Genomic DNA, 20,861 nt, shown 5'->3' with positions numbered 1-20,861 from the left:
ATTACCAAAGATATCTCACCCATACTCAAACACACAAGTGCACACATGTGCATGCACACACACAGAGACAGAGCCAATCCCACAAACCTAGGTCACTTCATGTCAGTACTTCTTGAGTTTCATTTCCCAAGTAAATACCCATTAATGGCAAGGCAGACTCAAGAAATATACCCAAAAGGCCTTGAGACATAGCTGGAAACAATCACAGATTTTTTTCATCAAAGGTTCATGTTTTATATTTTAAAAATTATGTGAATTTTATATCCCTCTATATTATCTTTGCTGAACATACCAAAATAAACTTGCATATTGTATATCATTAACTAAAACAAATGTTCCAGATAAATCCAACTGGCTCTCTATATTATTGCCACTCCCTGCTCCTTTCCCTGGAACATGAAACCCATTTTCGGATATTCCCACATCATTGTTATCTGTAGTCTCTTTTGGTTTGCTTAGTGTTGTTAGTGTTATTAACTTACTTTATTTAAAGAGAAAACACCTGTGCACCAAGGTAAACATAATGATAAAGATAAGAGCCCATTCTTCAATTAGAATAGCTTCAAACAGTTCTGGAAATAAAAGACTATTGTCTCATGTTCTTTTTTTACTGCCACTTAATCAAATAGGATATATGAGGCAATATGGAGTGTATATCTAGAGATACATAGTTGATCTAGAGCCTATCAAGATGGGACCACTTTCCTTGGGGTGCAAACCCAGGAGATATGGACTTTCCAAACTATGTTCAAACTCAATAATATTTTTTTTTTCTGAAAGTATACATTTCTTGTTTCAGAAGATACCCTTCATCTTAGAGCCAGACCTATATCTGGATTAACAACTATATAGGAGGATTTTATTTTCATCAGCTATCCTAGAAAGTAGACAGCTAATGCCTTTCAAGACCTGACAGAGATGATTGTCCTTCTTTATATAGGAGGGTTGTCTGTTAAAGATTTACTCATCAGAAAATGATAATCACAGGTTTTATTATCTATATAGATTTGGGGTAGCAATTGATAACACTCCCACCTTTCTGTTTCAGGAGCAGGAGAATCTGGAAAAAGTACAATTGTTAAACAAATGAAGTAAGTACACACTATTTTAAATGTTTGATATTTGATGTCTGTCTGTGTAGTTGACCAGTCTTAAAAGAAATATTTTTCATTGATTGAAAAATATTGAAATCAGATTGAAATCTGATTGATGGTCCATATATCCAGGTAGCAGCAGAGCAGTCATGATTCCTGTGAAAATTTCCCTCCAACCCTTTACCAGAGAGCATAACTGATGAGTTATATTGTCATTTCCATTTTTTTTTTTAATTTTGCCTCTCAACAAGATGCCTACTAGAAGCAGTTATGTTTTAAATATATTAATCTGGGTATAATCTAGGGTTTCAATATGGTGGGCATAAGCCATAAACATTTCAAAATATGTCAAAGATTCATTTGAATTTAGGAGGGAATTATAATTTCAACCCAATTGGCATTTAACCTACCTGGGAATAAAATGTTTATGTAAAGTTATTACTATCATGGATTTCATTTTTTTTTTGCATTTTTCTTTCCTCTTTATAATGAAATAAGTAGGCATGAATTTCTTGATGAGACAACAAATATAAAGGTTCTAAAATCCAAGAATATAATGTCTGAACAAATAAAATTTCAATTGATAAGTGGAGATGATTATGTAATATCTCATGACTGTCACTGCTGGAGAATTCTAAAGGACAACTATTGCTATAGGAGAAAATGATCATTTTTTTAGCTTATTTTTAATTACCTTTTGGAGGATCTTGCTCTTTGGAATAGGTCACATGAGGAAATCATCCCAGTTAATGATACAATTATCTATTTAGAATGTAAAACACTGTTTTTTTTCCCTTTCTTTTTAGGTACTAATGTCATGCAAGTTCCATATCAGCAATTATATAAGTCCCACTTTTCAAATTCCCTGATATCGGTACTTGCAACCAATTTTTTTATACCTTTTCTCCCATCTTTGAAGAACAGGACACGCCTCTATCCTGACCAGTGCTCGTACTGCTTTTGTGTTCTCAGTTCCATCCTTGCATCCCAAATCATCTTGCACACCCTGTAACACTACCACTGAATTCACCTGTTATTTTATTTCTGGTTAAAATCATGCTTGAGTTCCCCCTATCCTTTTTACCTGTCCATTCTCTGTGAAGTTAAATGCAGTAAAACAAGAAATAATCAATTATTTGGCTATCTAAAAATTAAAACTTTTAAATATGTTAAACCATAAATAAAATTAAACAAAAATAGAAAACTAGCAAAAAATCTATAATAAATATAATAGATAACTGACTATAATAATATGTACATACAGATATATAGATATATAGAGAGATATATGATATACAGATTGGTAAGAAAATATAGATTGGTAAGAAAAAAAATAAGCTGCCCAATAAATACAAATGGTAAGACACTATGAACAGACAATTCACAAAGACAAAATTAATGTCTGTTTACATCTATAATGAGCTATTCTTCATCTTAGTAAATTAGCAAACAATAATTTTAAATAATATTACTCAATAAGGGTGAGGTTTGACAAGTTAATATTTTTCATTACTAATCGTAAAATTATTTGTTAAAGCAGATTTATAGAAATAACTCTTGCAATCTACACCACAACCTGGGAAAATAATAACTATATTTCTGAGAATTTTAATAAAATAATTTAAATTTTTAAAAGTACAAAAATAAAATAATATAAACATGAAAATATGAACAGTTATGCACCGAGAGATTTGGACTAGTCTTATTTAAAATAATGATATATGAAGTAAAACAAAATACTCTAAATTAAAATAAAACATAGGGAAATGGATTGTGAAAGTATGGGACTATCCACTTTTCAACTGTAATATTTTACACCCATTTACAAGTTGTATGCAAATGAGAAAGTTTTAATAGCAGAAAATACTTATATTCACTGCACCACAAAGATACAAGATTCCATAAACATCTTTACCTCAACTGTAACAAAATAGATAATTTTTTTAAATGGAAGAAAATATTCCAATGTTCAAAGATATTTGCTTCTCAATACTGGGATTTAAAGTTAAACTGAACCTTCATTTTGAACACTGCTGGGTTTTTCACATTTTCTACAATGAGCGAATATTGCTTCTATTATTAACAGAGTCTCCTGATGCTACTTCTTCCTCCTTTCCTCAGCAGACTCTATAAGGAATAGTCAACATTAGCTCTCTTTACTCTTCCACCTTCCATTTACTCTTTTTTTTTTTTTTTTTTAATTTTTTTTAACGTTTATTTATTTTTGAGACAGAGAGACAGAGCATGAACGGGGGAGGGTCAGAGAGAGGGAGACACAGAATCTGAAACAGGCTCCAGGCTCTGAGCTGTGAGCACAGAGCCCGACGCGGGGCTCGAACTCACAGACCGCGAGATCATGACCTGAGCCGAAGTCGGCCGCTTAACCGACTGAGCCACCCAGGCGCCCCTATTTACTCTTAAACCATTTCCATCATGCCTGCCTCCAGCATGCCAAAAAAATTGCCCCTATAAATGTCAATTATTATTTCCCAATTGCCATGTTGTATGGAATGCTCATGAGTCCTTATTTTAATTGTTTGACTGCACTGGGCTTTTCTCTTCTCAAACTTTACTCTGGCTTCTAAAATAACTCTTTCCCAGTTTACCTCCTAACCACCTGCTTTACTCCCAGATTCTTTGACTACATCTTAACTGCTGGCGCCTCTAATGTACTAGGTCCCCTTCTCTGCTTACTCTATACCTTCAGATGAAAACTGCTAAGGTCCAGTGATTTTTGCTATCATCTGTCCCAGACTGTCCTAGAATATTTCTTTCAAATTCACTTTGTCTAAACTAGGGAAGCAGGTATATCTATGTCCATATTCTGTGGATAGGTCCAGTTCAAAAAACAACACTAACTTATCTCTCCATCTGGCCTGTTTCCCTACATTTAATTATAGCAGCAACAGCAGCAGCGGCGGCAGCCTCTAAAGCAATAAATGTAGATATGTAGTGTAGATATGAAGACGCTCACCTTCTCACCAAGTTTTGTCACATCTACACAAGTTACATCTTCAAGGGTGTTATTTATCCCTATTGTCACTGCCTTAGTTTAAAAACCTCACATTTCTGAAGTGGATTAATGCAATATCCTGCTAAGAACTTTCTACCTCCCTCTTCTTTCCTCCACTGCAGTATCCACAGTAACACCAACTGATCGCTTTTTAAAAAGAGTGTATGTCTCTCCTGAATCGTACTGTTCACAAACTATCAAGATCAAACTGCTTGGCATGATACGTAAGACACTTGAGAATCCAGCTCTTATCTACCTCGTCATTCTGATGTCCTATGTCCTATGACTTCCCTCCCCCTTCATGCTTTCTACATGAGATGCTGAACTTGCATAATGCTTTGGACTAATGTGTGACAGAAGGCATACAGCTTAGCAGCTAAGATCAGGGGCTCCAAAATCAGACTGCGTTTATTGCTCAACTGTACCATGTACTAAGTTAGGGGTGGTGGTTCATTTATCTATGCCTACATTTCTTTCCTGTAAAATGTATGTAATAATTTTACCTACCTTAAACTACTTATTGCAAGAAATGAGAAGACATATAAAGCACTTAAAACAGTGCTTGGCACACACTGAAAGTTTGGTAATTGTAACCATCTGTTCGGTCGTACTGATTGTTCTTCCTAGAATGTTCTTCCTTTTCGCTATCTGGAAATAACTACTCCTCCTTGAATAATGAACCGATCATCAATCACTGCCCCAGGCAGTCTCCCCCCAGTCTCTTAGACTTCCTCCCAATAAAGTCTATGGCTTCTTCTTTTCTAGTTTATTGTACCACATTCAGACATTGTTGTAATACACTCTCACGCTGTACAAAAGTGAAATTTTATGCCCTACCTTCCTATATAATCCAGTACTCTGCAATAGAACTTTCTGTGATGACAGGAAGATTCTATCTGCATTTTCCAATATGGAAGCTCCTAGTCACATGTGGCTATTAAGCATTTGAAATTTGGCTAATGTAAAGGAGGAATTAATTTACTCTTATTGTTTTAATGTTTTTACTTAATGTTTTTATTTTTTTATTTATTATTTTTTTAACATTTATTTATTTTTGAGACAGAGAGAGACAGAGCATGAACGGGGGAGGGTCAGAGAGAGAGAGGGAGACACAGAATCAGAAGTAGGCTCCAGGCTCTGAGCTCTCAGCACAGAGCCCAATGCAGGGCTTGAACTCACAAACTGCGAGATCATGACCTGAGCTGAAGTCGGACGCTTAACCTACTGAGCCACCCAGGGGCCCCTGTTTTTATTTATTTTTGAGAGAGACAGAGACAGAATGCTAATGGGTTAGGGGAAGAGAGAGAAGGAGACACAGAATCAGAAGTAGGCTCCAGGCTCTGAGCTTCTGAGCCACCCAGGTGCCCCAGAATTAATTTGCTTTTAAATAATGTCTAGTAGCTACTATATTAGACAGTGGAGCTCTAGTCTATATGTTTTGGGGGAGGAGAGAAAGTGTCATTCATTAATTCTTTTCAGTACACAATGCAGTATGTTACAGAAAATTTCCAGTAGAAGCTCACTAACTTGAACAGGTTTAGGAATCAACTGGCAGATAGAAAGCTCTATGTCACAGAAATGTATTTGTGCATTCCCTGGAAAAACAGTGTTACTTAAAGTCCCACTACAGCTGGATTTTTTAAAGTATACATTCACCATTTTGCTTTGTGATGTTTCCTTATCCTGTGATGAAAGGATAGGAATAAGAACTTATTCCAGAAAGAAAAACCTAACTGCCATTTTAATTTAATAATTAAATAATTTTCCAATTTCATTTTTTTTACAAAGAACTGAGATTTCTTTAATGAACTTATTATTGAGCTATCTATAAAGACATTTTATTGCATGTTTTCCACAACCTTTAGTGGTCTACTTTTTTTACTTATTAAAGTTGTTTGTTTAATATAGCAAGATAAACATGGCCATGTTGAAAATAGAAACACAGCAATTATTGGCAATCAAACATTAAAAACAACAAATAATGGATATAGGTTCTGCCTCTACTCTTTTCACTTCAGAAATTGTTATATTTGAAGGTTTTAATATCTTTAAGGGCCTTAGTGTTCTTTTCCTCCTCATGCTAACATCTCTCTGTGTATAGATAAAACACAAATCCTTCATAATATGACATCCAAAATGATGGCTAATGAATATAAGACACTTCAAAAACAAACAAAACCAAACAAACCTAGAAAGGAACAAGAACATATTATAAAATAGACAATAAAGTAATAAGCATATGCAGAGATTTTAGCTTTTAGAAGGTAAATCTATTTTAATCTATTATTCCGAAAGGATAAGTAAAACTGAGTTCTGATTGAATGAGTGGAAGGAAAAGAAGAGTTCAGCCAAATAAATGTCTGAGCATTTCCACTATAAGAGCTAATGGCACGTACACAGATGGAAAAATAAGGAATTTAGCAGCAGGTAATTACCTACATTAAAAAAAAAAAAAAAAGATGCCTTTGTTAATGCTATGAATAGAAAACAGGCACTCCTATTTTCCAGTGTGTCTTAAGTGATAGGAAAAGAAATGAATGTTCTACTAAAGTACTTTACTTCCTCTAGACATCATGTTATAAAGACTAATTTGAGAACTCTGTATCTTTGTCCTGGGAATCTGGAAATTTTTCTTTTGAAAATAAACAAGTGTTCTAAGTAACATGCTCATGATTTACCAATTTTAAATAGTGGTTTATCTAGAGCAAATTTTAATTCCTCTTTATATTTGGCATGGGGAGCTCAAAAAAATAGTGCATTAGACCCCAATGATAATAAAAATCCATAGTCATAAAACTGTTCAGATTTAACATACATATATGGACAATATTTTTGTAACAAATATATACTGTAATTTTATTCAAGCAAATTATTATTGATGTGTTTTAATATTATAAAAAATATCAATTGCTCAACTCACAAAAGCTCTTCATGTTTAAATTGTAGGATCATCCATAAGAACGGTTACAGTGAACAAGAATGCATGGAGTTCAAAGCAGTAATTTACAGTAACATATTGCAATCCATCCTAGCTATTGTGAAAGCCATGACTACCCTTGGGATTGATTATGTGAATCCCAGAAGTGCAGTAAGTATGCAAATAATGACCGTTGCAGTCCTACAATGGAGTTTGAGCCATAAAATGGTAGAACTAAATTTCTAGTATTAATCTACACCAAAAATTTAAGAATATGAATTATGAATTTTGGAAACTTTAATTCTGTTTAGTGTGAGATTTCCTTTTTTTCTTTACATGAAACTTTTATTTTTGAGTGTGTGCTATAATCTTATTCAATATTAACTGGTTTCCTAGGAATCAAATCTAATATCAAATAATATACTGTATTAGAGAAAAATATTGGTTATGTTTCCTAAATACAAAAGAATTTATTCCATAAAATCAAACTACAATATCTCTACATTTATTTCCCAAGTTGAATTATGAGTCATTTCATGCAGACTTTTAGTAATAACATTACTAAAAATTACAATTTTCATTATTGTTCAATAATTACAAAGGCAATGTGGGGCAGGGAAATTTTTATTTTATAATGTCAATTTTTTAAAAAAGAATTCAAAGCGTGTGATTAAGTAAGCTGTATAATAAATATACTCAGATAGGCTGAGTTGTTTATAAGGTAGCATCTAAATAGTTTCATTTCATTCTATTTTATATTTTGTAATATAATTCTATAACTATATAGTATTCTCCAAAGAACAATAATTACCCACACCCAAAAGAGGAGTAATAGTGTACAATCAACAGGAAAAACTCACTTATTTTTACATGTCCCGTCCAAGAGCAGCTGGTTGCCTCCAGAAGATATCAATTGAACTGTTGCCAGTGCAACTCTTAGATACCTTGTTATACTACAATAAAAAAGAGAAGAACAGCATTTTAAGTATAGAGAAGAATGTGACATTTGTACTTTCCTCTCCCTATACTCCTCTTGGAGTTTAGGGCTCGACCATGTAAATTACCATTGGAAGCCAGGATGACAAGAAAAATACTTTCATGCTGTTAATTTTAAAGGAAAGGGTAAATCCTCTTCTTGTTCTGCTATTTTCCAACAAAGAGCACAGAAATGCTAAGTATGTTCTTAGGGCAGATCATTTGTAAGGCAGAGTCAGGAGTTCCGCTAGGCTCTCCTTCCATTTTTAGCTTTCCTCAAACTTGGCTCCAGTAAGTCACCTACTTCTTTAAGTTACAGTTTCCTTCTCACATGTAAAAGGGGAACTTGCAGGAGGAACTCAACTCTAATATCTTTGCATTCTTTACCATTCCATGAGTTGATGATCCTTTTTTTTTTTTTTTTTTTTTTTTTATGTAAGGGTAGTTTGGTTACAGCTCTGACGCTGGCTGTTCCTAAGAATCTGAGACTTTAAATTAGCCCTTCAGAAGCAACCTGATATAAGTCTCATACTTAAAGATGTGAAAAATCAGGGTCAAAAGGATGAGCAATGTGGCCAGCATTGTATAGCTAATGTTTGGGGGCAAAACCCACTTCTTCTGGCTTCCATTAGAGTGCTTTTGCCTATGCAAGGACTTTTGCATAAATACTGTTAATGGTCAGAAGTGATTGCTAATTTGCAACTGGTTAGAGTCTTAATGACCTTGCATGCAGGTGGAGTAAAAATAATAGACTCTGTAGATTGCTGCCAGTAGGCTGAGAATTAAAAAGAATGCAATTTATTCAAAGCGTACATTAAATGGTAAACACAGAGTGATTTATGCAGCACTGAACAACCGACATGACTTCTCAGGAGGACCTTTGTCCTCAAGTGTCAAACATCACAGCTGGCAGATACTACATAACTCAAATTTCGATTTCAATTGTTGAAAACTACAGTAGTTTTGGTGACAATTCTACAGTATTTGATTTTAAGATCAATATACTCTATACCTGCCTTAAACTTTTTAACAGATTAATTGCTAAGCATCTCACCTATGTGTGTGGCTTTCAGAGTTCTGTTGTCCTATGGCTTTCAATTTAACTGTCTATTTATATAATTTCTATATTTTTATATTACCATTCATACATCATGCAGATTACCATTCGGAGAGAGAAGGAACCCTAAAAAAAGTTTCCATGAGCTTTATTGATTATAGCTCTGTAAATTTGGACAAGTTAATCTTTGTACATTTTGGTTTCTTCATCCATGAAATGTTAGTGTTTTTTTCACTGAGTTTCAAAGACTATTACAGAAGGAAACAGAAATATAGGAAATCCACTTAAAAACAAAATCTTGTGGGGCAACTGTGTGGCTCAGTCAGTTAAGTATCTGGCTCTTGATTTCAGCTCAGGTCATGATCTCACAGTTCGTGAGGTCAAGCCCCACATCAAGCTCTGTACTGACTGTGGGGAGCCTGCTGGGGTTGTCCCTCCCCTGCTTGTTGCCCCCTCCTCCCCTTGTTTCTCATTCTCTCTCAAAATAAATAAACAACCCCCCCAAATATTGTAAGATCCTAGTAAATATTGAGTATTTACTCTCTGATAATCACTTTGAATATAAAGCTCATTAAAATTTATGTATTGAAGTCTACACATCCAACATCATTTGAAAAAAATTGTATTTCATTAAACTTTATTTATACAGCAGACATTGGACTGGACACTGGGAATATACTGAGGAATCAGCAGTAAATGAAATGGAAATAGTATTTGCCCTAAAGAGAGGGAAGACTGATGCTGAACAAGTAATTGCAAAGCATCAGCTATTGCAAAAGGGTAGTACAGCTCAATGGGGAGCTAAATCCTCATTTGTGGAAAGAATTACCAAGAAAGGAAGTACTATCACCAGTGGGGATGGGGAATAATAAATTAATAATAATAATAAAGTTTCTTTTAAGAAATGTTGAGTTTATAAGTTCTGTAACACGTCCACATGTGTAAGTGGTTGAACTGTGCATTTAAAGTTCAAAGGAGATAATTTGATGAGAGATCTAAATCTCAGTATCATTGGAATTATACTACAGCATATAATTTATATTAAGGAAATGGGTGGGATGGAAAAGTTCAAATGCTTCGACTGAGAAGATAAGCGTGTAAAGAAGAGTAGTGACTTAGATTCCCGTGCTGAAAAACTAACATTTTCTGGTCATTTGAGAGGAATAAGAAAGTTGGAGGAGATGGCTGGATAGTAAGAGGAAAACCAAGTTATATGGAGTCACAGAATTCAATATTCCAAAGGGTACTTATCTAAGCTGAAAGGTCTTGAGGTCAAAAAGAAGTATATTTAAAACCTACAGGGGCACCTGGGTGGCTCAGTTGGTTAAGTGTCAGACTTCGGCTTAGGTCATGAGCTTATGGTTTGTGAGTTCAAGCAAGCCCTGCAACAGGCTCTGTGCTTACAGTTCAGAGCCTGGAGCCTGCTTTGGATTCAGTGTCTCCTTCTCTCTCTGCCCTTTCCCCACTCATGCACTGTCCCTCTCAGAATTAAACAAACATTTAAAAAATAATAAAAAATAAAACCTACAGGATTTAATAATACAAAGATCACTGGGGGTATCATGAGACAGGTTTTAGAAAAGTTGTGGATGCAGAATCCAATGAAGTATGTTGAGATATGAGAAGATATGGGAACAGTTTAAAGACATTTTAGCAACTATAGCTGAGGAATATAAAGAGAAATAGTATCTGAAGCTGAAGGGGAATGCATCTAAGAGAGGGCTCGTTTTTACTTATATTAATATTTGACAGACGAATTTCATAAATATAGAACTTGTAAAGGGTAAAGTTGAAGAAACAAGAAGGGGACATAATACAGGCATTTAGTAAATTTCTACTTGTTCTCTCTGAATATTATCATATTCCATTTTAGAGCATCTAGAACATCCTCTAGACCAACATTAAATGAATGTTGAATGTTTTAGTACTTTATCTCATGATTTGGGTATTGTGACCATCTGTGAGATAGTATCCTACAAAGTGAACCCTATAATATGAACCAAAGAACAGTGATTTCTCATAATTTTCCAGGATAAAGTTCTGTGATCAACTAAGTTTAAAATACATATATGCATATATATGTATATATATACATATATTCCCAAGATGATAAGGTTGTGATATCTCTTCTTTCCTTGATATATTTTTTTCTGCAATCTTTGGAAATATGACTCAAGGGTTTAGAATGAGTTCCACAAGACTCTAGGAACACCTAAGGTCCCTAACATTTATGAAGAAATTATGGGTAACTTGTAGAGACAGTATATATTTTTCTTTCTTTGCAACATAGTTCCAGAGCTATGCAAACTTGAGAGAATGAGCCATTCCAGAACCATCATAGTTCCCAAGCTTTTCCAAATATATCACAAGGAAATAAAATTTCTTCAGGATGCCACTCAAACCTCTTCAGAGCTATTTGAAAAATGTGAGATATTATTGGAGAACCTTTAAAGCTTCCTTAGAACATGAGGTCTGAGTTAATTCACACATTTCATTTTATTGATTCATTTGTTCTACAATATTTCTGGGACAAATACTATGCATTAGGTTCTGGTGTAAGTCTTAAGGATGTAGAAATGAACAGAAAAAAAATATCACCACCTTCATGTGGTGATAGTCTAACATAAAAGATACAAAATACAGAAATATGCAGCATGTAAGTAGTAACAAGTGCTATGAAGGAAAACGGAGGAGGGCAGGGGGCTAGAGAATAAGGAAAGAACGGAAGAAAGGGTGGCTCTGGAAGGCATTTTTGAGGGGCTGGTATTTGGGAAGAAACCTAAATGAAACAGGGAAGACATGGAGGAACAGCCATTCAAATGCTCTCAAATGGGGGGGCTGTTGAGTTTGAGAAACAGTAATAAGTCTGGTGCATCTTGAGGAAAGAGAGACAAATTGTGGGGGAAGGAAGAGATTGAGAGACAGAGCGGGGGTGGGGGGGGAGAGGGAGGGAGGGAAGGAGAAATAAAATTGAAAAAAAATACATGGGTCAAAACTTGTGAAACACTACGAGCCATGACATGGGATTTGGGTTTTGAGTGTGCTGGGAAATACTGGAGGTTTTAAAATATGGGAGTAAGATAATAAGTTGGAGTTCAATTTTCCATCACTTTGGCAGTTATGTAGAAGACAACTGTTCAAAAAAAAGACAACTTTTCATAATACTTGTTAATTTTGATATTATGTATATTTAAAAAATTCAAACGTTATTGGTGGGTCCAATTCCTTAGCCATATGAATTTTGATTCTTTGAATTACTATGTCAGCCCTTCAATAACTGCAGAAGAACTTCCAGAATTAAAATACAGTATGTCCTATAACATATTATTTATGGGTAAAGAAAACTATGTATTGCCAGGGATTCTCAAATCAGGCTGCTCATTTGAGTCACCCAGAAGATTTTTGAAAATACCGTTGTAGAACCTGACACCCAGAGTTCCTGCCTCATTTCTTTGGGTTGAATTCCTTGTAGCAGTATTTTTAAAGAGTGCCTCACATGCTTATAATGCACAGCCCTGTTTGAAAATCACCATCATTGCCTTTTCTATGCAAGCAATAAACTAAAAAAATAAAAGGTCTTGAAAGACAAAACCAAACTGGTAGGACGGCCTGCCCTTGAGGGAAGTACTAGGATTGAAATGGTGGCCGAGGGCGCCTGGGTGGTGCAGTCGGTTGAACGTCCGACTTCAGCCAGGTCACGATCTCGCGGTCCGTGAGTTCGGGCCCCGCGTCGGGCTCTGGACTGATGGCTGGGAGCCTGGAGCCTGTTTCCGATTCTGTGTCTCCTTCTCTCTCTGCCCCTCCCCCGTTCATGCTCTGTCTCTCTCTGTCCCAAAAATAAATAAAAAACGTTGGAAAAAAAAAAAAAAGAAAGAAATGGTGGCCGAAGAACACTTTATGACATTTACATGTTCAAGGTGAGACGATTTTCATGATGGTTATCTATTCAAATAAAGTGTATTTAGGTTGAAATTGGAAAAAAATTTTAAATGAAAGAGTATATTAGAAATTAGCTTGGTTCGTAAAGATATGTTAATAAGGCATGTCATTTTTTTCCCTTTAAGGACAAACTGGTTCGAACAGCTGTTTCATTGCATCATTGGTCCTGAATGACACCTTAATAGTGAAGGAGGCACATGGGATGATGCCAGCTAAACTGGCTGGGTCATATTTCGCTGGATTTGCAGTGCTCTCTCACATCTAACTAATTGGGAAGAAGGATTTAAAACTTTACACTATGCCAATATAGGAAAATGGGTTCAATCTTTAGATTTTGTCCATTTTACAATTTTTGGTTAATGCTCATCTATGTAATCTGTTTGGATTAGCAGTAAAATCTGAATATGAAGAAAGATGTAGTAAGATTTTTAGTCTTAACAGAACCTCTCTTTAAGAAGGAGAGACATAACTTTAGTTTTTAATGCAAAGAACAGATTTTTTTAAAAAAAATTTTAATGTTTATTTATATTTGAGAGAGAGACAGAGCATGAGCAGAGGAAGGGCAGAGAGAAGGAGACAGAGAATCCAAAGCAGGCTCCAGGCTCTGAGCTGTCAGCACAGAGCCCGATGCAGGGCTTGAACTCACAAACTGCGAGATCATGACCTGAGCCGAAGTCAGACGGTTAACCGACTGAGCCACCCAGGCGCCCCACAAAGAACAGATTTTTAATAAAATGGTGAAATAAGCCATTTTTACTATTTTAAAATAATAAATTGACTTGTATCAGAAAAGCAGCAAGTTCCCATTGATAATTCTTCACTGGTAGCCACCTGACATTGTACAAAGTAGTTTGGGTTTGACTCTTCTGAAGCTCATTGTCCTTATTGGTTTGGCAAATCAACCTTCTAGTTTTAGATTCATTTGTAAAATGGAGAAAAATGCTGTCTATGCGACTAGTGCTGTGAGGATTTTGTGAGATATTATAGGCGCTGTCTTATAACTTGTTATAATACTATGTGCTAGAAAGAGTATGAGCTTTGGAGTCTGACAACAAGGATTTGAACCCAGACTTCATTTGCCTGGTCCAGTATCATGGTCAATAACTTAATTCCTTTGGAACTTAAATTCTTAACCTTAATTTTTTTTTGTCATAAAATGGCTTTATTAGTTTAGATAAACTGTTGACTATTTTATTTAGTTGATAAAGTTTGATTTTCTTCTGTCCTTCTCACCTTCAAATATCCCATCAGGACTAACACAATATCTGCTTTTTTTCCCCCCTTTATTTCATTTTTTTCTTCTTTTCCTTCTCTTCTATTTTCTTTTTCTTTTTTTTTTCCTTCTCTTCTATTTTCTTAATGAAATATTCACCTCTATCCTATTGATTCGCCTCAAAGTCATGCAAACAACACCTGTACAGATGTCCAAAAACCATGTGTATATCAAAATACTTATCGCAGCTTTATTTATATGATTGCAAACAATACTTGTTGGTAAATTATACTGAGTTTTATTTTCCATGTTATCTCTAATTCCTTCATGGTATTTTTATTTCCTGGAAAATACATGGCAATGATCAAAATGAGAAGTGCCAGATTATATCAGAATTGTTACCCTTTTATCCTTGCATTTTGACTCTGAAAACTCAATCGGTTTACATTATCCCCTCTGACACTACATTCAGAAGTTAATGACATATCCTAAAATATCCTAAATTTACCAAATCAGGTTACATAGATTTTATAATAGAGGACTCTTCACCCAGCCATTATAAGGAAACTCAGGGGAGCCTGGATGGCTCAGTCTGTTAAGCATCTGACTCTGGAATTTGGCTCAGATCATGACCTCACAGTTTGTGAGATTGGGCCCCACATCTGGCTCTGAGTTGACAGTGCAGACCCTGCTTGGGATTCTCTCTCTCCCTCTCTCTCTGACCCGCCCCCATTTATGTGTACTCTCTCTCTCAAAATAAATAAACACTTTTAAAAATAAGGAAATTTAAGATTGCATTAACAGAATTATTACCTCAAGGAATAAGATGAAAATAATAAAATTTAGGGTGCCTGGGTGGCTCCGTTGATTAAGCATCCAACTTCAGCTCAGGTTGTGATCTCACGGTTGGTGAGTTCAAGCCCCACATCGGGCTTGCTGCTGTCACCACTGAGCCTGCTTTGGATCCTCTATCCCCCCTCTCTCTCTGCTCCTCACCTGCTTGTGCTCTCCCTCAAAAATAAACATGCAAAGAACCAATAAGAATAAAATTGAAATGCCCTATTAAAAGGATATGTGATTCCACATAACAACACATTTTTATCATTCTTTTAAAAACATTGCTATAGGAAGACCAACGACAACTTTGTGTGATGGCGAACACTCTGCAAGATGGTGGCATGACACCTGAACTGGCTGAGGTGATAAAAAGACTCTGGAGAGACCCAGGAGTTCAGACCTGCTTTGAAAGGGCATCTGAATATCACCTCAATGACTCAGCAGCTTAGTAAGTGAATGCATTTAACAGGAATTATAGTTGAAACATTTAAGTTAAGAATTACAATTCTTCAGGGGCGCCTGGGTAGCTCAGTCAGTTAAGTGGATGACTTCAGCTCAGGTCATGATCTCACAGTCGTGAGTTCGAACCCCATGTTGGGCTCTGTGCTGACAGCTCAGATCCTGGAGCCCACTTTGGATTGTGTGTGTGTCTCTCTCTCTGCCCCTTCCCTGCTCACACTGTCTCTCTCAAAAATAAATAAATGTTAAACATTTTTAAAAAAATATTTAAATAAATAAATAAACTATAATTCTTCAGACTCTACATTTGTCATCACAAATGAGGAAAGTAAATAGCTTTACGTCTTGTTACACTAAAATAAAAAGAAGTTGAAGAGAAATATAGATCAAGGTGACATCATGAAATGTAAAACTATAAGCAAAGGAGCTTTTAAAATAATTTTGAAAGTATTTGCCTGAAAATACCCACATTTTGCAACTATTTTCTCCCAAATGAAAAGGATTCATCTGTGTGCACTGTTCTCAATGTAAACGCAGATTGGTGGCATACACACTGATGTTTTGGGCTATTCATTCGTCTCTCATCATATTACTTAAATATTCTTCTAAAATAATTTTATTGATGACACATTCTTTGACTCAATTGGTTTGATGAACATGATACAGAATTCTAGAAGAAAGTAATGATTTTCAAAACATTTGTATTTTGTGGGATACTGTTTGAGTCTCAAGAAAGATTATATAATTTTCACAGCTAATATCATCCAGTAGGCAATTATCAGCCACAATAAAATTAGGTTATGATACCATTTATAATTTCATTATCAAAATTATTTTAAATTTCTATTTTAGTAAGCAGTTCTTAACCTATACTCTGGTTATAAGCCTTCACGCATGTGTGTACATGTATGCAAATTAATATAATTACTTATTCTATGTATCTGTCCATGCATACTCATATATAAAAAGGTATAAATACAGTTCTTTTGATGAACTCACAACAGAACATGTTAGTACTACTTAAAAGGTGATGTAAAAGTGAAGCAAATGAAAGATTATTTGAGGATAGAACAATGAAACTTGCATGATACTTCAGCTTTCTAATCGTGATGGTCAGAAGGATTATGGAGAGAAAACAAACTATATAAATTTTAGGAAAAGCTAACAACAACAGTCTTCTGTGATTAGTCACTCATGTTCATTTTAAATTCCAAAGCCCTTGGAGGAAAGTCTTGCTCTCATCTCTTTGATGAAGTAGAGAAGGAATATCATCATGTGATTATTAAACTCATTTAATTGTTTTATGTGTCCCAGTGCCTAGCCATATTTTAATACTAAGACAACTCTGTGCAGTATAGAAAACTCTATTTTTCTTTATGAATCGTTGATAAGGGCAGTCACAATAAGAAATTTAATTGTGGAATATTCTCATAAAATTTTGCTTAACAAAACGCTAGAGAAGGAAGGAGAGACAGTGTTGGGGGGCAAGAATTCCTATCCCCTCAAAGGTCCCTCTAGCTGAACTCAGAATCAAATTGACACAAGACAGATTAACAGGAAAAAATGAAATGTAATTGGTATACATACAGGGAACCACATAGACACGGAAATTCCAAAGACAGGTAAAATGAGGTCTATATGTCATCCTGAACTAAGGAGAAGAGGGTGGGGCCTGGGACTTCAGAGGGAAGGAATCAACTTCAAAGGGGGATAACAGCAGATGTTTGGTAATTAGAGGTTTGCCCTGCCATATAGATGGGTCACTCATAAAATTTATCTCTCCTAATAACACTTATTCTGGGAAAGACCCCCAGTTTTGATTCTTCTATACAGTTAAGGGAGGGGCAAGATTTCTCTTCAGCCTGCAGGGTCTCAAGTGCCTTCAGCTCAAAATAATCCACATACCAAAGTGACACATTCTGGGGAACTGGGGTGTTGTCCTGAACCCCTTCAATAGCTGTAATTAATATATTTGGTTTTGGATATACATTATCAATTAAGCATGACTTCTCCATTCAAATATTGTAAGAAGTGTATTTGCAATTATATTAATCATTATGTTTACCAAATACTTTACTCTTTAATAACAGAAAAAATTATATATTGTGTTGTCAAAGTGGGAAGATGAAATGACCCTGTATTGTATTTTTCTAGACCTTCTAGCCTTTAGTTTCAGATTTTTTGTTTTGACACACAAAATAAATATTTTACAGAACTATCATGTTATAGATTCATATTAAAAGTATTTATCTGTTCACGTTAAACATCATTACACAGTATCTATTTGCACCTATTTTGTGAATATTGCCCATATAATAATGGTTTTAAATACCGTGATTGATTTAGAGAGTAGTAAAACACCTCTCCACCTTCACTCCCAACCTCTGTTTCAGAAAATTTTCATTTGAAAACCACCCAAAATTTAAATTGTTAATACTCCCTGCCCTCAAAGATCCTTAAAAGGAAGATTAAAGAAAACACTTAAGAAAAATAGTTGAATGGCCATTGCTTTCTTCCAAAAATTAACAGAGTTTTTTCAAATACTGAATTGCATTCACATTTTGAAACTAAATATCATATTAGATCAGTCCCACACTCATGTCTATTTCATACTTATTTTATAGAGCAATGGCCTCTTTCCTTCTCTCCCTTCCCTTTTCCTTTCTCTTCCTCTTCTCCCTTTCCCCCTCTCGCTCTTTTCCCCATTGTTCCTTTTTTGTTTTGTTTTGTTTTGGTCAAAATAGGATACTTATATTTTCTCAAACCTAGAGCCCCTTCAAGTTTAGGCTAACAAAGTAGTGAATCTTAATCAGAGTAGGGAAGGGCATGTTGTTGGCAACATAACACCTCCCTGCTCGCACCTGTACCACTAGGAAGCTGAAGGAAAAAGGGCATGACAGTGACAAAGAGGGGAAAGAGTTTTATTAATACTTCATGGCTTACTGATTGAGGCCATCTAGTGTGCTGTTTAAATTCCAGAAGCTTTAATATTTAACAAAGACTTTACCAGAAAAAAAAATTATTTTTACATGATTAGAAAAAGTATCAGGTATTTTTTTTAAACTGATTTGAGCTATATGTATTTAGGGCCTCTGGTTTCAGTTCTAGACCACAGGCCTGAGCATTCAAATCTCATATTCATTAAAAGCAGGCCTCTTAAATGCAAATTTGTCACTCTGCTAATGCTTCTGCTTTGCTTGAAATCATTTACACATGCAAATGAAAGTACATTAAAAGTGTCTTTACCAAAGTATTCATTTAGCTATCATTAAAATGAATTGAATCTCTATGTTGACAGGTATGTTTTTGTTGTTCTTGCATGAATCAACTGACCAGCCGTATGTGCAGACTTAGTCAACAGAGAATTCACAAAGGGTCTTGCTTCACAAAACAGAAAATAGATAAACTGGAAAAAGCTTCCAATATTTTCTGCTGATATATCTGTTTCTTGATTTGTCCCTTGCTTTTAAGAAAAATTAAGCTTTATTAGAATAAAGCACAGTAATAAATTTTCCTATCATACATAAATGTGTTTCTGAACTATGATCACCTATTTGTCATTTAGCCAAAATCCCTTTGAGGCGTTCACTCAATTTGTTTCAGCTCAAAAGCAGAAAGATCCTCCGAGAATAAATTACCCATATTGCTGTTGAATTTATTTTTTAAAAAAGGATAAAATAGTTTTGCTTTTCAAGGCATGATGTGAGGTGCTAACACATAACAACTCTTCAACTTAGACCCTGAAAAATTCAACTTTTGAATGATAACTAATATTTAGCTGGATTCTACCTCTCAAATTCTTTCTGGATAGATGTATGCCCATCATAATCTTCCTATTTAGCTATACATGTAAACTTAGTTTTAATATAATGACCAATTTTGTCATAAAAACCTTATCAGGCTTTTATTGTCACTATTAAACATTTTCACAGAAATAGCCATATTGCTAAACTACTAAAGCCTTATATTCAAAGTCTAGAATTGTGGTTTTCAACTGTTTTTAAAGCAATGGGATACTTTGTTTTAGTTTAAAGACATGATCTGATTTCAAGAAGGAGGCAAAGAGCAGCTTCTTTCCTCTAATCTAACAGACTCTTGTGGAGCACACGGCTTACTCAGATCTATTTCTGCTTCTCAGCACCTCTAGATCCTGTGGGCAAAACCAGGGCAGTACTCAGCTTGCTAACAGTAGGGTTTTTAAATATGTGGTCCAGGAAAGAGGTAAGGATACTGACACATTGGTGGAAGAGAAGAGAGATAGGAGTGGGTGCAATGTCTAAGTTCAGCCTTCTGTCCCCTGAATGGCTCAGCAATGACATGAGTTAGTTCCATCGTGAACCAGCAAGAAAATCAAAATATTTTCTTTTATTGTGCTAACTGTATATAATCATGGCACTTCATACAAATGGTCCAGAGTCCTAAGCTAGACAATCCATGGAGAACAACAGGACAAACTTCAAGTTATGAAAACCAATAACTCCCTTAAAATTCAAAATGCCTAAATTCAAATTACAGCATTTTGAAGATAATCTAGTGACTACCATTACAAGATAGGACGTTTTGGGGGATGATCAAAACCTGGAAACAGAACTTTTCTCTGAAATATATCTGTATAACATCAATTCTGTTACATACACCTCATAAAATGCAGGCTAAGGTACTATTGATCTAGTTTTTGTTTTTGTTTTTTTTTAGAGAGAGAGGGTACACAAGCAGGGGAGAGGGGCAGAGGGAAAGAGAAAAAGGATCTTAAGAAGGCTCCATGACTTAGCAAGGAGCCTGACACGGGTCTCCAGGTCAGGCTCAATCCCATGACCCCGGGATCATGACCAGAGCTGAAATCAAAACTCAGATGCTTAACCAACTGAGCCACCCAGGCACCCAGACCTAGATGTCTTTACAAGAGGCCTCCATTGGTCATGTGTGTGCCACACTTAGTATTCTGCAGCATCTGTCCATCAAGCTCTGATGAGCAGGGTTAGAGAGAACCAGTCTGGAGTTTAATAATTTTAATGGACCCTGAAGTAAAAATTCATTTGTACTGAATCCTGGTATCTTCAAATGCAAATTTTAAAAATATATGCTATTTTTGTTGTTGTATTAGCTACCTTAATGATGTAGATAGAATCACAGCTCCTGGATATGTCCCAAATGAGCAAGATGTTTTACATTCTCGAGTGAAAACAACTGGAATCATTGAAACTCAATTCTCCTTCAAAGATTTGCATTTCAGGTATGAACAATGTCTTTTCTAATCATCAACTGAAATATTCAATATGTATATATATATTTTTTAATTTTTCATATATATGAATATATATATGTATATGTGTATGTATATATATATATATATATAT

The 20,861-nt window shown here is 35.1% G+C and overlaps 1 protein-coding gene across 1 annotated transcript in view; it reads left to right on the top strand.

Moving 5' to 3' along the window:
• The window catches only part of GNAT3 (G protein subunit alpha transducin 3), a 59,276-nt gene that overhangs the window by 22,819 nt on the left and 15,596 nt on the right, over nucleotides 1-20,861 (top strand). Inside the window, exons 2-5 of the mRNA XM_007076783.3 lie at nucleotides 1,049-1,091; nucleotides 7,054-7,195; nucleotides 15,336-15,493; nucleotides 20,609-20,737. Coding sequence (XP_007076845.1) covers nucleotides 1,049-1,091; nucleotides 7,054-7,195; nucleotides 15,336-15,493; nucleotides 20,609-20,737 — 472 coding nt within the window. The remainder of the gene's footprint in view (nucleotides 1-1,048; nucleotides 1,092-7,053; nucleotides 7,196-15,335; nucleotides 15,494-20,608; nucleotides 20,738-20,861) is intronic.

The sequence above is a fragment of the Panthera tigris genome, chromosome A2 (genome assembly GCF_018350195.1).
Source record: "Panthera tigris isolate Pti1 chromosome A2, P.tigris_Pti1_mat1.1, whole genome shotgun sequence".
Taxonomy (NCBI): domain Eukaryota; kingdom Metazoa; phylum Chordata; class Mammalia; order Carnivora; family Felidae; genus Panthera; species Panthera tigris.
The sequence above is the reverse complement of the archived record's forward strand: the minus strand, read 5'-3'. Positions and strand labels throughout refer to the sequence as shown.